This window comes from Eleutherodactylus coqui, chromosome 5 (assembly GCF_035609145.1).
Source record: "Eleutherodactylus coqui strain aEleCoq1 chromosome 5, aEleCoq1.hap1, whole genome shotgun sequence".
Lineage (NCBI taxonomy): Eukaryota > Metazoa > Chordata > Amphibia > Anura > Eleutherodactylidae > Eleutherodactylus > Eleutherodactylus coqui.
The window spans coordinates 172159054-172176546 of NC_089841.1; the positions used below are offsets into that span (position 1 = coordinate 172159054).

The following is a 17493-nucleotide window of genomic DNA, read 5'->3' on the forward strand; positions in this document are numbered from 1 at the left end:
TGATCACAGTTGATGTTGCCTCTTTTTGGTGTTACCCGTATTCAGTTTTTATTCTCTATGGGCCCAGAACTTTTAACAGCTAAGACTCGCCTCTGCAATTCCCCCATCCTTCAGTTGCAACCCCTAATCAACTTTTAAGTTACCCTCCTCATAGTAATAGTGTCCCTGCTGTGGTCTCACTTCGTAATAGTCACCCCCGCTGTAGCCCCACTTAGTCATAGGACTATAGACCACTGAAATCAGTGAGTCTGACACCACGTTCTGTTGCCCTCAGAGAGGACGGCATAAAAGACATGACAGATTCCCTTTCACTTTATTGCATTAGTGGTAGATTCTATGATTCTAGAACAGGTCAAGAAAAAAACCTGCATCCATATTTACTATGTTGTAAGACCCTCAACCAAAGTAAAGCTTATTAAGAGAGTTGCTGCACTCCCATCCAACTCTTCAGGAGTGAAGTGAGGGAGTAGCTACTATGTGTCCCGCAGTAACCTCACTGGAGAGCGCAGCCCATGGAAGGAATACAATCTGGGCATGTGACCATGGGCTGAGATGGGAGGGAAAGTTTAATAGTTAACACTATAGCTGCCACAGCTTGGCAGGCCATTGGATTGTAAATATGTATGCTAGGTAAGGCAGAGTGGTGAATATTAACTTGACATTACTTATACATGATCCAGTTAGTATTAATATCCATTACAGCATTAGAAGAGCTATTAGAAACTTCCGCTAGTCTATGCAGGCACGGAAGTCAAACATTTTCAAGTGGCTCGTCAGCATGTTTTCTAAACAGTCTTTTAGGCTTTAGCAACTTTGATCACATGACATCAAGTTGCAGAAAAGTTTTGCTACCAAAAAAATGCATGCAACTTATTTGGGAAGATAAGGCGCTCCCCCTCACCTCTAAAGTCTTTCGCTGTCAGCACCCTCTCTGCACCTGGGGGCCTGTAATAAGCGCAGCACCGCCGGTCAGGTAATACAGAAGTGGCATGACCTGACCAGCGGCGCTGTGCTCCCTATAGGCTGCCGGGAAGCGCTGACAACCTTTGACTTCGTAGGTGGGGGGGAACGCCATATCTTCTGAAATCAGCTACGGATACACAACTGACTCAGGGTGGCTTCACCCTTGTGATCCAATCGCACGATTTCCCAGCGCTGCGAGGCTGCCAGAAAACGCAAAATTATAAATGGCACTCTTCTTCTGCTGCTTTTCTGGCCAGGAATTGAAAATCCCCATCTCCTGAAGCACTGCCTCTGATTCGCTGAGCGCTGTGACCAATCAGAGGCAGTGCTCAGCATTGAAAGACAGCTGAGCACTGCCTCTGATTGGTCACAGCGCTCAGCCAATCAGAGGCAGCGCTTCAGGAGGCGGAGTGTGCAGGAACCCTTCGAGTCAAAGAGTTTGCTGCAGAATTTGCCGATGTGGAAATTCCACAGCATTTCTGCTATGTGTAAGCATATTCTAAGACCAGATTCATCCAACCGTATTTGAGCGTGCAATACGCAGTGAATAGAACCCACAGATTTCAATGGGTTAGTTCACAAGCGCTTATTTTGCATGCGCAATTCCGTTGCGCAGAAAAACTATGCAGCATGTTCTATTTTCCTGCACATTTGCACAGAGAAAGAGAACATATGAAACTAATTAGGTTAATTAGCCATTTCAATGTACGGGAACGTGGCTGTGGATTTTTTGCGCACGCAAAAAGTACAGTAAAAAACTCAGTTGCATGCGCAAATATGCAAAGCCCAATGTGTAAAAACGTAATGCAAATGCGCAGGTAAATATGCATACGCTCGTGTCAATCCGGGTGGCGACACGCGGATGTATTTAAGTGTGATTTTGCAGACGAAAAAAATTGTTTGCGCAATATGCATAGAATGCTACCCATTGATGTCAATAGGCTCTTTTACATTAATGATTCATTTAATCGCATTTCCGTTCCGCGATACGCCCGTGTGACTGGACGAGAAAAAGCTAATCTCGGGACTCGATTGCGGCTATTCAGCCTATATGCGACTTTTGGCCGCAATGCGGCTGGCGTAAAAATGCATCGCCTGTGAGAATGAGGCCTTAGACTGTAAATCAGTGGATGCAAGTGTTGTGGACAGATGAATCACGGTACATCATCTTCCGATCGGATGGCCGCACTTGTGTGTCGCGGTGGTCTAGAGAGCGGTTTCTATGCGACTGCATCGTGATAACCGTGAAGTTTGGATGGTGTTATGGTGGGGGGCGGTTTTTGCTGAGAAGGACTATAGTGATTATAGTGAAGTCCACACTCAATGCCAATGGGCACAGAGACATCTGGACAATGTGGCATTACCTACCCTGTGGCAATACTTTGGTAAAGCTCTGTGTCTCTACCAACATGACCGAGCACCATGTCTTACAGCTGCAGTGTTGGAGCTTGGTTTGAGGAGCAGCCCAAAGTCCGGATCTCAATCCCATGGAACAGCTTTGGGATGAACTAGAACGCTGTATCCGCGCACGCCAAACACCCTCATCATCCCCCGCATCTCTATCTGAAGCTCCCCTCGAGGAATGAAGGCAAATCCCTCCACACATCTATCGGAATTTGGTGGAGAGCGGCCCAGGAGGGTTACTGCAGTCATTGAGGCCAAAGGTGGCCCAACAGGGTACTGAAAAATGTGAATAAAATCCAATTTCATCACTTTCTATGTATGTGTCCCAATACTTTGTCAACATAGTGTATTTGATGGTTAGCCAGCCTGCTGAAATTGGTGGCTTTGGTTGACCTTAGTGTGATGTACATGGTCATGTGAATACATAGGGTGAGTTCACATGCAGCTGATTTGTTGCAGGAATTTCTGTGATTGCTCCATAGAGCTTACAGAAACCTATGTGTTTGCCACCAAAACAAACCCATTCAGATGTATGGAACGGATTTCCAGGGCTTATTCAGATGACCATAGGCACAACTACGCTCGGCGGCACGGAGTGCAGTTGCGCCTGAACAAGTGGAGTCCCTTCCTCTTTGCTGGCTTCTCAAACTCCATGCCAGAGCGCAGGAGTTTGAAAATAACAGCAGGATGATAGGTCTGCCCAATCTTTCCCACACATGGTATTCAGGTCCTATCTTTTCTCGGGTGTGGTATTCACGCTCCGAGAAAAGAGCTGGTGAAAACGAAAGCATTTAAAATCCTATTGATATCAGTGGTTTTGTTTCGTCCCTTTCCACGCTCATCTAAATCCGCCCTCAGTCATAGAAATTTCTGCAACAAATCTGCTATATATGAATATGTCCTTATAGACTCGCCCACGAATGTTTTTTGGCAGCGCACTGAACGTTTGGCCACTGTATGACTTATATCCTGTATTTTTTCACTAGTTTTCCCCCTTTGCAGGGTGTATATCTAATGTTCAGTTTTCTCTGAGCTGGTGGGTGGAGACTGCTGTTATGATGTCTGCCATACACAACACATGGCGAAAATAGAGGATTTTGCTCCTTCTCTGTAGCACAATAAATCAGGGGTAAAAATAGGAGAACAGGTTCGCTTTAAGCAAGAGAGACGCTTGATACTGACTCCCTTCTCCTGCCTACTTCTTGCTCTAGTATTGTATATTTGGTGGGTCATAAATTGTCAGCTCATGCAGATGAAGCACTAATGGGTTGGAGGATTTTGGCCCCCCCTCTCTTCTTGAAATCCATATGACTAGAGGGAAAAACAGGTCTGGGACAAATGACAAGGAAATATCAGTGACTTTTGAACATTTGGCATTCTTCATTGATTTGTACAGGGCCTGCTGACTTCCTGGAAGAATATGATCTTGAAGGATATGGATATGAGCTGGCATATATGGGATATGTAAAGGAAATAACTAGTGTTTTAAAAGGCGAGTGGAGTATGTATGTATATGAAGAGGTCGGGACCTCCAAGGAGTTCAGATATTAACTCATCACCAATCTGAATCACCATGGATAATGAATTTCACTGTCAGCCTGGCTTCAAACAGGGGTGAGAAAATTGTGCAAGACTTGTGCGTTGCGAGATGCAGAAATCTCGCACGAATATGAATCCCACGAGCGATTTGTTCCCGCATTGCGATGCTGGAAACACAATGCGGCATGTTTTATCTTTGTGCATGCTCTCGCATCGCATATCCCATTATCCTCAATGAGGAAGGCGGCAGCATTGCACCGAGTGCTAGGTGCATGCGGTGGGATGTGAGTATATTACTGGCCCCTCTTCAGCATGTCCCATACCGCAGTACTAGCTCTAGCCAGCAGACGGCGCCATTGTATAATGGCAGAAAGAGAAAACGCCTTAGGAAACCCTAAATTCAAAATTGGATTGCAATGGTTTAAAGGTGATATTCCCACCACAACAAGTTATCTCCTATCCACAGGAAGATGATAAATTGCTGATCAGTGGTGGTCTGACTACTGAGACCCCACCGATCCAGAGATTGCAGTCCCAGTGCATCCCACTTCATGGGACTGCTTGACACAGCCGAGCACTTTAACTGGGTTAGGTCCGGCAGCCCTGTTGAGGTGAATGGAGTGGAGGCACAGATGGATGTCCTCCATTGCCCACACTTTGGGATAAATCAAATCATGGGACAACCACCAATCAGCAAGTTAACCCTTATCTTGTAGATAGGAGATAACCTGCTGTCATGAGAATACTTCTTTAACTAGCTCATGCAATGCAAATGATTATTCTGGGTATTTTGAGGTTTTGGAACACGACCACCCTTGTCAGAGCGTCTCTGCTGCAGGTAGGGTTTTATTATAGTGTGATAATAGGGGATGGCTCATCGACTACATGAAGCCTTTTGAATGTGTCAGCCATTACAAGCTATGGCACGCTCTACAAGAGTTGGGTGTATCGGCACATCTAGTCAAGGTGATAAAATCACTTTATATCAATGAAGATGCCACTGTGAGAACACAGTACAGGGACACAGATTGGTTTGGGATTGGCAAAGCCGTCTGACAGAGCTGCATCCTCTCACCCTTCTTGTTTAACCTATGGGGGAATTGATCATGCGGAAAATGGAACTAGACGAATTGGAAACTGGAGTGAAAATAGCTGGCAGAAACATCAACAATCTCCGTTATATGGATGACACAACTCTGCTTGCAAAAACAGAAACTGCTCTAAAGCGACTGATGTGTAAGATTAAAACTGAAAAAAATGGGCCTCTACCTGAATTTACAGAAGACAAAATTTATGATGACTGCAAAAAATGGCCAAATTCAAATCAAAATCGACAATGAGGCCGTAGAATACTTGCAAGACTTCATCTTCCTTGGTTCGAAAATTGACCAGGCTGGAGAATCTATGCCAGAGATAAAACGTAGGGTAGCATTGAGGAGAAGTGCAATGCTAAACATGGGCAAAATCTGGGAAAGTAGGCATATCGGCATAGCAACTAAACACAGGATAGTGCAAACCAGAGTATTCCCCATAGCCGTGTATGGGCTGGACTGTGAAAAAGCTGATTAATGCGTTTGAGCTGTGGTGCTGGCGAAATCTGCTGCGTACATCCTGGATGGGGAGAGTAACAAACAGAGAAGTCCTGAATCGTATAACACCTAATATATCACTGGAGGGGAAGATGGCCGGGTGCAGGTTCCCAGATGACAGGATGTCAGGGCTCAGGCTCAGGGAGGATAGGATGGCAGGGCTCAGGCTCAGGGAGGACAGGATGGTGAGGCTCAGTCTCACGGAGGAAGGATAGCTAGGCTCAGCCTCACGTGGGACAGGATGGCCAGGCTCAGGTTCATGGAGAACAAGATATCCCAGCTGAGACTCACGGAGGACAGGGTGGCCGGGCTCAGGCTTACGAAGGACAGGATGGCCCGGCTCAGGCTCACGGAGGACAAGATGGCGAGGCTCAGGCTCATGGAGGACAGGATGACTAGGCTCAGCCTCACGTAGGACAGGATGGCTGGGCTCAGGCTCATGGAGGACAGGATGTCAGGGCTCAGGCTCACGGAGGACAGGATGGCCAGGCTGAGGCTCACAGAGAACAGGATAGTGAGGCTCAGTCTCACGGAGGAAGGATAGCTAGGCTCAGCCTCACGTGGGACAGGATGGCCAGGCTCAGGTTCATGGAGAACAAGATATCCCAGCTGAGACTCACGGAGGACAGGGTGGCCGGGCTCAGGCTTACGAAGGACAGGATGGCCCGGCTCAGGCTCACGGAGGACAAGATGGCGAGGCTCAGGCTCATGGAGGACAGGATGACTAGGCTTAGCCTCACGTAGGACAGGATGGCCGGGCTCAGGCTCATGGAGTACAGGAGAGCCCAGCTCAGATTCACGAAGGACAGGATGGCTAGGTTCAGGATCACAGTGGACAAGATGGCCCAGCTTAGGCTCATTGATTTTTCCATGTAATGTTATCAGAGTCAGTAGAAAAATCTATAATGCTTGGAGACATCAGTGGCAAAAGAAGACCTGATATTTTCCATGACAAACCCACAACGTTTTTCAAAAACACTTCGGATTCATGTCTATTTATGCTGTGGAATTCAACCCTTGAAATACAAGTGTTAAATTCCACAGCTGATCGACAAGTATAAAAGCGGCCAAATCCACACAATCTGCGTGGCTTCACACATAGCATTTTTTGATGCAATTTTTTTACCCAAAGCCAGAAGAAGTTGATCCGCCAGAAAGGAGAAGTCCTTCCTGCATATTTCTCATTCTTTCTTAATCCACTTCTGGCTTTGGCTAAAAAAACTGCATCAAAAACTAAAAGTGCATTTTCCAAAAACTTCTGTGTGTGAAGCCACCCTGAGGGACCTTTCAGACGGGACGGAATATTCCACAAGTGTGTTACGGAATCCACCCCCTGCGGAATATTCATCCCCAAAATGTACACTGCTAACGTGCGGATTTGGAAATAGAAGAATCCTGCTCGCAATTCCGCTTCAAAATCCATAGATAGCTGTGCAGATTTTAGCGCTGAATTCAGGTACGGTGTATTCCATAACGCTGTCGTAGAATATTCCGTCCCGCATGAAAGGTCCCTTAAGGGTAGATTTGGCCGCCACGGAATTCTTGTTGAATCAATGCGGTTATTCTACTGTGGAATCCTGCAGCGGATTTCGTCTCTGACCCCAGCCAGCGACCCCGTGTACCTGTTTCGTCTATACTGCGGATGCCGAGGCCGCTTGCCGTCGGCCATGTGCAGTACAGGTTTGTCTCTTAAAATGTTTGTTTTGCCGCACCGTTGCTAGGCAAAGATGCGGGTAATTGTGGCCCATCCGTAATGTCAATTATGGATGGGCTGTGAGCTGGACGGCTTCCATTGACTTCGCAGAGTATGCAGAGTATGCTGCGATTTCCTCCGCTCGCAGAAATTGCAAGGAAATTGACATTGCAAGGAAAAAGCAAGTTTGCATAACATGCTTTGAAGGGTATGAGCTGCGGATCCTTTGTATGGATGTCCACCGCGAATTCCGCAGAAAAAATCAAGTTTGTGTGCAGCGGCCTTATACTGGAGCACAGACCGCTGCGCTTTTCAAAAAAAAACAAAAAACGGAACATAAACGGATTCCTTTTTTTTTAACGTGCGAATGTAGCCTCATTTTTACGAACCATCCCGGAATTTCCGTCCAGTTGGTAACCCTGATGGCACAGAGGGTATGCAGTACTGCGGTGGGCATAAATGTACCTCCTTTCTAACACATAGACTAGAATGGGAAAAAGTTCATCAACTCTAAAAGTTCTGCAGTGCCAGTGCGGGTCAGTCCCCCCCGGCCTGATGACGGGGCAGCCCCCGCACACCCTGGGATGACAGCCACTAATCTGCTCCCGGCACTCATAGACATTCATGGAGCAGAACGGGTTCATCTCGTCTCCCCGCCCGGAGATGACAGCAGTCACAGGGCTCCGGTAACTACAGGGTTAAAAGGCGGTAGATGCGGCTCCTCCCCCATCCAGGAGCCGCTCCCACCCGGGCCCAGGCTGTACTGCTGTCCTCGTCCGAGCAGCCCCAAGGATGGACGATGCTGCGGCGCCCGCGGACAGGCTGGAGGACGGCGATGAAGGGGGCGCACCGTTTAACCCCTTCCTGCACGAGTTTCACCCGGAGGGGTTCTGGCAGAAATTGAGGGTGAGCTGCAGTAGAAGAGGGTCTGACAGGATACAGGGGAGGGGGCACTGAGTGCCACTACTGGGGGGGAGAAAGTTCTGCAGCAGTGGGTGGGGGGGCAGCAATGCAGAGAGCGGGGCAACCTGTGCAGCAGCAGCAGCAGCCCGGCGGTGTGAGCGCAGTGCCGCACTACCTGCACACAAGTCTGCGGCTGCAGGCAACTTACAATGGGCCATATTGCTGTAATTAGGGCTGAGATGTGACCTGTACTGCCGCGGAGCTGGGGGTGACGCTTCTCCTAGCAACCAATCAGATCCCTGCTTTCATCCAGAAACCTGCCCTGCCAAGTTGTTAGCTGCAAGCTGATTGGTTGCTAAGGACAACCGCTCTCTCCTGCCTTTTTATAGTGTTTTTTTTTTGTACATGGGCCCCTCGGTATTTTTATGCTGTTACCATAGATACGTAAATGTGCAACTCTTCGTACAAGGTCACGCGGCCTCCATCTCTCACCTAGTATACAATGGGCCTGTGTGTGTCTTTGCTGTGTTCACTTGTAACCTATTTAGGTCAGCCGAATCTATAAAGTTGCCAGCGGTGATCTGTCAGAGGCTCCTGTTAATGGGTGACGGGATATAACCTGGGTGTCCCTGTAATTAAACCTGACAAGAGGAGGCAGCGCTGGTGACTGTAATAGCCCATCCACGCTAGCTGCTAATTAGTAACCACGGAAACATGGCCGCGCGTGACATCTCCGCTTATACAAATAGCTGTGTATACAGGCCGAGGGCTGACCACATGTTTACAGAAGTGAGATCTATATATTTAGACGGGCGTCCCGGGCTCATCCATCATTTATGGTATACAGCGCTGTGCCAGCAGGATGCTCTGGATCTATGCCCCATTTATAAAAGAAGTGCGTGTGGGCCCTGAGAAGTAGTGTAGTATTGGCATCGTATATCCTCCTGTACATTATTAATATCGCCACTTGTTCACATCACAATTGCGCTATTTATAGTCGTCTCCGACAGGTCGTTTGGGAATGAGTTATGGCGGATTGTCAGAACTTTGCCTCCCGGATACCATTGTTGTCTGTAGCACCGCTGTAATGTATGGTGGGGCTGTATACAACGGCCCTACGGCAGTGCCAGGCTGATCTGCATGCAGTAAAAGCCACATATGCTTCCGTCTCCCCGTTCCCGATGTGTCCGGTGCCTCCGATACTTTTGTTTGTTTACAGGCTGCAATCCCACCTGGCCTACGGGACGTCACAGGCGCTGCAGCCAATAAGAGTGCTGAGTTTTGTTATTGGCTGCGGCAGCTGTCACGTCCCGTAAACCGGCTGGGCAAACCTGTAAATGTGAGCTGGTTTATTTTACTGTATACAAAAGAGACTTTTACTTAAAAAAAAATACACACACACACACACACACACACACACACACACACACACACACACACACACACTTGGAACACCCATTTCATTCTGACCAATCGCCAACTTCTGTTTGCTAAAATGCAGCCCAAACTAGCAAAGAACCTCCACCTTGCTTCACTGCTGCCTGCAGACACTCAGTATTGTGCCGCTATCCCTACATGCTTTACTGCTGCCTGCAGACACTCATTGTCCTGCTCCCCACCATGCTTCTCTTCTGCCTGCAGACACTCAGTATTGTCCTGCCCCCCCCCCCCCCCATGCTTCTCTTCTGCCTGCAGACACTCATTATTATGCTGCGCTCAGCCATGCTTCTCTTCTGCCTGCAGGCATTCGTTATACTGTGCTCCACCTTGCTTCACTGCTGCCTGCAGACACTCAGTATTGTGCCTCTCTCCACTATGCTTCACTGCTGCCTGCAGACACTCAGTATTGTGCCTCTCTCCACTATGTTTCACTGCTGCCTGCAGACACTCAGTATTGTGCCTCTCTCCACTATGCTTCACTGCTGCCTGCAGACACTCAGTATTGTGCCTCTCTCCACTATGCTTCACTGCTGCCTGCAGACACTCAGTATTGTGCCTCTCTCCACTATGCTTCACTGCTGCCTGCAGACACTCAGTATTGTGCCTCTCTCCACTATGCTTCACTGCTGCCTGCAGACACTCAGTATTGTGCCTCTCTCCACTATGCTTCACTGCTGCCTGCAGACACTCAGTATTGTGCCTCTCTCCACTATGCTTCACTGCTGCCTGCAGACACTCAGTATTGTGCCTCTCTCCACTATGCTTCACTGCTGCCTGCAGACACTCAGTATTGTGCCTCTCTCCACTATGCTTCACTGCTGCCTGCAGACACTCAGTATTGTGCCTCTCTCCACTATGCTTCACTGCTGCCTGCAGACACTCAGTATTGTCCTGCTCCCCACCATGCTTCTCTTCTGCCTGCAGACACTCATTATTATGCTGGGCTCCGCCATGCTTCTCTTCTGTCTCCAGGCACTCATTATACTGCGCTCCACTTTGCTTCACTACTGCCTTCAGACACTCAGTATCGTGCCTCTCTCCACAATAGCTTTACTGCTGCCTGCAGACACTCATTGTGCCTCTCTCCACTATGCATTACTGCTGGCTGAAGACACTCAGTATTGTCCTGCTCCCCACCATGCTTCTCTTCTGCCTGCAGACACATTATTATACTGCGCTACACCATGCGTCACTGTTGCCTGCAGACACTCAATATCATACTGCCCTACAGCCCTTTGGAGAACAAACTGCCTTTTGTTACAGCCAAATTTTGACTCATCAGTCCAGAGTACCTACTGCCATTTTTCTGCACCCCAGTTCCTATGTTTCCGCACGTCGTTGAGTCGTTGGACTTTGTTTTTATGTTGAAGTAATGGCTTTTTGGGCGCAATTATCCCATAATAACCGCTTCTGGCCAGACTTCTCTGAACAGTAGATCGGTGTACCTGTGTCCCACTGGTTTTTGCCTTTTCTGATCTGATGGTATTGCTGGACATATTCTGATTTTGAAGAGGCGTAAGCATGATGTGTCTTTTATTTGCTGCACTAAGTTTCCTTGGCCGACTACTGCTTCTACGTTGGCCTTTTCTTTATTCTGGAACAGGACATCTTAAAATCTGCTTTGAAATCTTTGCTTGGGAGAGGCCTTGCTGAAGCAGTATAATTACCTTGTGTTTTGTTGCCTTGCTCAGTCTTGCCATTGGTATATGATTGGTGATCTGTTACTGTCTTCCACAACCTCCCCTTTGTAGTAGACTTTGACTGCTCCTCACTTTGTTTCAGCTAATGACACATGTAAATAATAAACTTTATTTGTATAGTAATAAACTTTATTTGTATAGCGCCAACATATTCCGCAGCGCTTACATAGACAGGGGGGAATACAGAAAGACAAAATACAAACATTACAGAACCACGGTTACATATAGTAATCAGTTGATGGAAACAATAGGGGTGAGGGTCCTGCTCCAACGAGCTTACATACTACAAGTAATGGGGTGATACAGAGGGTAAAGGGGCTGGAGATGTGCACGGTATGGCGAGGTGGAGAGTGAGCGATGCTCTACACATAGACAATGGTCAGACATTTAGCCGTGTGACGGCAGAAACGGTATGAACGCAGGAGTGGTTTATGATGGCTAGCAGGGATTGCAGTCAGTAGGTCAGGGAGCATGTTATCAGGCGGAGTAGAGAGAGGTTTGTTTAGGGAATGCGGTATGCCTCCCTGATGTGCGTTTTTAGAGCATGCCTGAAGTTCTGCGAGTCCTGGATTGCTCGGGTAGCCTTTGGTAGTGCGTTCCAGAGGATCGGTGCTGCTCTGGAGAAGTCTTGGAGGCGGGAATGAGAATTTCGAATGAAAGGGGCGCTCAGTCTGGTTTCGTTAGCAGAGCGGAGAGCCCGGGCTGGTTGATGGATTGAGATGAGGGAGGCGATATAGGGGGGCGCTGCGCTGTGGAGGGCTTTGTGGATGAAGGTAGCGAGTTTAAATTGAATTCTGTATTTAAAGGGGTTGTCCCGCGCCGAAACGGTTTTTTTTTTTTTTCAACCCCCCCCCCGTTCGGCGCGAGACAACCCCGATGCAGGGAGGTAAAGAAAGCTCACCGGAGCGCTTACCTGAATCCCCGCGCTCCGGTGACTTCTCTACTCACCGCTGAAGATGGCCTCTTCCTCCGTGGACCGCAGCTCTTCTGTGCGGTCCACTGCCGATTCCAGCCTCCTGATTGGCTGGAATCGGCACGTGACGGGGCGGAGCTACACGGAGCTACACGGAGCCCCATAGAAGACTGCAGAAGACCCGGACTGCGCAAGCGCGGCTAATTTGGCCATCGGAGGGCGAAAATTAGTCGGCACCATGGAGACGAGGACGCCAGCAACGGAACAGGTAAGTATAAAACTTTTTATAACTTCTGCATGGCTCATAATTAATGCACAATGTACATTACAAAGTGCATTATTATGGCCATGCAGAAGTGTACAGACCCACTTGCTGCCTCGGGACAACCCCTTTAACGGGCAGCCAGTGCAGTGACTGGCACAGGGCAGAGGCGTCCGAGTAGCAGCTGGACAGGAAGATGAGCCTGGCTGCCGCATTCAGGATGGATTGGAGAGGGTAGAGTCTGGTGCAGGGGAGGCCGATTAGCAACGAGTTGCAATAATCGAGCCGAGAGTGGATGAGGGCAACAGTAAGCGTTTTTAACGTCTCCACAGTGAGAAAAGAGCGGATTCTTGCGATGTTCTTGAGGTGCAGCTGACATGTTCGGGCCAGAGATTGGATGTAGGGGGCAAAAGAGAGATCAGAGTCAAATATGACTCAAAGGCAGCGGGCATGTTGTCTAGGAGTTATGGTTATGGTTATGATGATCACTATCAGCTGTTTGGTATAGTTGGTTAATGCCTATGTGAACGCAGCCTTATAGTCGGGTGTATGATTAAACACTGCAGCATTTACAGTACAAAGGCAAGCGAATTAGATTTGACAAATCTCATTTACACATTGCAATTTTTTTTCTGCTGTGGAAAAAAAAAAAAGAAATTTGAAAATTACTGCGGGGAACGGATTTTGCTGCATATTTTCTCCATAGACCTAAATGGGAAAACGCCAAATCCGCAACCTAATCCTCAAATAGTTTTGTTACGGCTTTTGAAGCTTTACTGCTGCTGGGTTCTGCCCTGTGTGAACCCAGCCTAACAGCTTCTCTCCTTACAGCACCCGCTCCTTCCCCTGGACCCAATTTACTGATGGGGGCTCAGTGCATCGGGCTATGACAGGAACGCCCTCATCAGACCGCTTCTCCTTCACAGCGGCATATGAGAGGGATGTGAATTGTAAAACACGGGGAAGGGAGGCACACAAGGGGCAAAGGGTTAAGTAAATGACATATAATGGTGACCTTTATTAATACATTGTAATACTGGAAGAGAACAGGGGCAGACACACCTGGAGCGCCCTCTACTGTTCTAAGCAAGGTGAAGACCAATTTCTCAGCCCCGTCACCTAGCAAGAGGGGTTTTATAAGAAAATGTAGAGCATGGCAACAAATCACACAACAGCTTTCACTTTTCCAGAGCGCTGCGAGGAAGTTTTTGTGTGACAGTTTTAGAACTCTTTCCCCCCCTCCCTCTATATGTAAGGCCACTGTATGTTCACATCTGTGCTGGAGGCTCTGTTCAGATAACTTGATTAGGCCGCCTTCACATCGGCGCCGGAGCCTCCGGTTGTTCCGTTGCAGATCCGGCACAAAATACCAGGAGTAAAAGAGCTTGTGATAAATGGGTATCTATCCTAAGGAAGACATAGGGCAGACTAGATGGACCTGGCGGTGGTTTATGCCATCAGTCTTCTTTGTTTCTATCATGCTGCATCTCCATCCACAACCTGGACGCCATCCTCTATTAGTAATTGACAAGTAAGAGCCATATTTGGTATCGCTTTCTCATTCGCTTCATAGCAAGTCGCTGCATATTCTTCGGGTGCCAGTTTATCAGTAGAACTTGCTGACACGCCGGTAGTTTAACAACTGTAATATGGCAGCGATTTATCTGCAAACTTTTATTATATGTCCATTTGTGTTGTGTTTTTTTTTTTCGTTTTTTTTCTCCAACTGAGCTGCTCTTTATGTAATCCCATAGAAACACAAGTAGAACATCAAAGCTCAATCCAGTGGATTCCCTCACTGGCAGCGGATCTGTGTTGTGCTCGGACACCTCTAATTTGATATTTTCTCCCACTTTTTGGAACTTTTTTTTTTCTTGCACTTATGATTAATTGTCAATATGCTAAAAGTCTGCTAAGTGGGGGTCTCGTTCCCCCCCCCCCCCATCCTCCTTACTGTACATGCACAGAGCCGCTCAATTCATTTTCAGTGGGCTTGTGGGAGATGGGGATGCGCCGTCATCGATCCATTTAATCTGGGTGGGAGGAGTGACCCTGCAGTGAAAAGAGGGGGGACACAGGTTTCCCATTCTCAGGATTGTGTGGGTTTTAGCCTTGAGACCCCCACCGATCAGATTTTCACTTATTGACAGGTTAGTTCTGTGACAACCCCTTGAAAGTGGACCTGCCATGTCAGTGGGTCAGCTAAAGCGATGGGAGCCAAATCGAAGAATAGCCTCTACAGGGGAATAGGGGGGAGCAAAAAAAACGTAATTGGACTCACAGCAGGGCCACGGCTGCAGAACTATGAAGGTGGCCCTGCTTGCTTGAGGATATGACAGGTCTTCTTTAAGATGCCCAAACTGCCATTTGCACTCAGAGCATAGGACAGCGGCATATGACCCGAATCCTTCAGCCTGTCCATGCGCCAAAGAAAGCGGCATTAGTTTGTGGGGTATACTTGTTTTTGGTAACTCTGGCCTATCCCAGCAATGAACGCTGCAATATTTCAGTCTAATAATTTGTATAATTAAGTATAGCATATAACAATTACTAAATATCAGAGCCTGGTTGTATGGTTGGCGCAGCAGGGGGTCAGTGAGTTGGGAGATGTCCCTGGAAGTGGGTGTGAGACCCCTCGGACTGCTTTTACTGTATTTTTTTTTTTTTTTGGTTTTGACTATATTTTTTTGCTTGCCTGAAAATGGAGCAAACCGTGTAATGTTAGCCATTGCAATATTTGAGCTTGCACTTTTATGGAGTTTCTGAAGCATGTCTCTGGTAATTAGTGTGTTAAAGGGGATTTCCAGGACATAAAGAAAAACAAAACAAAAAGTTTTAGAAGGGCTTAAAGGGGTTGTCCCGCGAAAGAAAATGAGGTTATACACTTCTGCATGGCCATATTAATGCACTTTGTAATGTACATTATGAGCCATACAGAAGTTATTCGCTTACCTTTTCCGTTGCTAGCGTCCTCGTCTCCATGGTGCCGTCTAATTTCAGCGTCTAATCGCCCGATTAGACGCACTTGCGCAGTCCGGTCTTCTCCCTGGTGAATGGGGCCGCTCGTGCCGGAGAGCTGCTCCTCGTAGCTCCGCCCCGTCACGTGTGCCGATTCCAGCCAATCAGGAGGCTGGAATCTTCAATGGACCGCACAGAGCCCACGGTGCACCATGGGAGAAGACCCGCGGTGCATCGTGGGTGAAGATACCGGCGGCCATCTTACTAAGGTAAGTAAGAAGTCACCGGAGCGCGGGGATTCGGGTAAGTACTAAACGGGTTTTTTTTTTAACACATGCATTGGGTTTGTCTTGCGCCGAACGGGGGGGCCTATTGACAAAAAAATAACCCGTTTCGGCACGGGACAACCCCTTTAAAATGAAGAAAAACTGAACAATCTCCTATCGCGGCGGCTCCCTGTGGACGGTCATGTTCCTTGTGCGCACGACCAACCAGCCAGTCACAGACTTCAGCAGCCAGGAAAGAATCCCAGCCGAAGGCTGTGACTGGTTGGGTGGTTACGGGCACAAGCAATGGCACATGACCGTCCTCCACTTCTGGCTTCCAAGCAGCGGGCAGTTTTCTGTTAAATGTCTCAGAAAACCCTTTCCGTGAGCAATTGGCTGTGCCTGCCCCGTTTTGAACCGCAGGGAGAAACTGCATGTAAAAATTATGTGGTTTCATAAATGCATTCACTAATTGCGGTTTTGGTGTGTATTTTTTTCCCCCCTCCCCCGTGGTTAAAAATTGCGACAAGGAAGGGCCCCTTTACACGGTAAACACTGCAGGATAGTTTAATGGATTAGAATGTTATCTTCACACCTTAAGGTGAAGCTGTAAAATATGATAAGTGGCTGATAACACCGAGCTATGTGATAGGTAAGGAAACTGAGACAAGTGGTTATGTATTTTTCATGATGCCTACTGTATCATTAGCAACACTTTGGAGCCCAAATCACTCAAATTTTAACATTCACTGCAAGGATCACCATTTACTCCAAAGTTAAGGTCCATTTACATGCATAGATGATTGCTCAAAATTCGTCAGAAACTGACCGTTTTGAGCGATTATTTTGCATTCGGTACTAATCAGCCCATTAGTAGCTAACTAGCTTAATTTTGTGTATTTAGAGAACAGGTGGTCTGTTCTCTAAATTATAATTGTTCTGAGGTGGGACAGCAGCTGAAACAATGTTATCAGCGCTGCCCGCAGAGAACACAGCATGCGGTCCCTGTCATCAGGGACGAGGACTTTATGCTGAGCTAGACTCTGTGATGGACGAAGAGTGCACGATGGGCACACATTTACACGCTACGGCTATCACTCGAGCAGACATCTGAACGAATTTTGAGCGATAATCGTTGTCTGTAAATCAGACTTTAGAAAGTCATGTTTTGTAGAAGATGGTATTTGTTGGATTTACGTCCCTTTAGTAATCGCCTCTTCAGCTGTAAAAGACTAGTTAGACCTGTATGAGGGCTTGTTTTCTGTGGGATGAAGTGTATTTTACTTTGGCACCATTTTGGGTTACATATAACTTAATAACTTTTGATTTCTTTTAATCTTTCTTGAGGGATGCAGGGGTTAATTGAAATTCCACCGTCATTTTGCGGCTTACATTTCGCTCTGTGCAGCGTGTTACATTTATTCTGTGGATCAATACACTTACGGCAATACCAAATTTGCATAGTTTTGTCCCTATTGGGCTACTACCGTGCAAGTAGTACATCTCATAGAAAAAAGAAACTTGTGCTGCTGCAGAGAGCCAGAACTCCGTCCCACCCGTTCTATCTCTGTACGTCCGTGTAGCCATATGTGGGGCCGTATGCTGGTGGTTTGCATTTATTTATTTGTAAGGCCTCATACCCACGGCCGTTTCAGACTCCGCCAGCGGAATATCGCAGCAGAGTCTGACACAGCGCCCAAAAAGATCCCATACTCTCCTTGCCGGATCCTCCACAAGAGTCCCATCTGCCACACATGCACAGTGCAGCGCATGACGCGCCGGCGGTGATGGGTAATCACGCGATACTTTGCTGTGTTCAAAGCCGAAGTATCGCGTGACGGTCAGCTTCCATTGACTACAATG

The 17493-nt window shown here is 47.6% G+C and overlaps 1 protein-coding gene across 1 annotated transcript in view; it reads left to right on the forward strand.

The window, feature by feature from the left end:
* The first annotated feature begins 7903 nt into the window (after positions 1-7903).
* Positions 7904-17493, forward strand: part of LPCAT4 (lysophosphatidylcholine acyltransferase 4) — a 36449-nt gene continuing 26859 nt past the window's right edge. Inside the window, exon 1 of the mRNA XM_066603715.1 lies at positions 7904-8094. Coding sequence (XP_066459812.1) covers positions 7981-8094 — 114 coding nt within the window. The 5' untranslated portion in view covers positions 7904-7980. The remainder of the gene's footprint in view (positions 8095-17493) is intronic.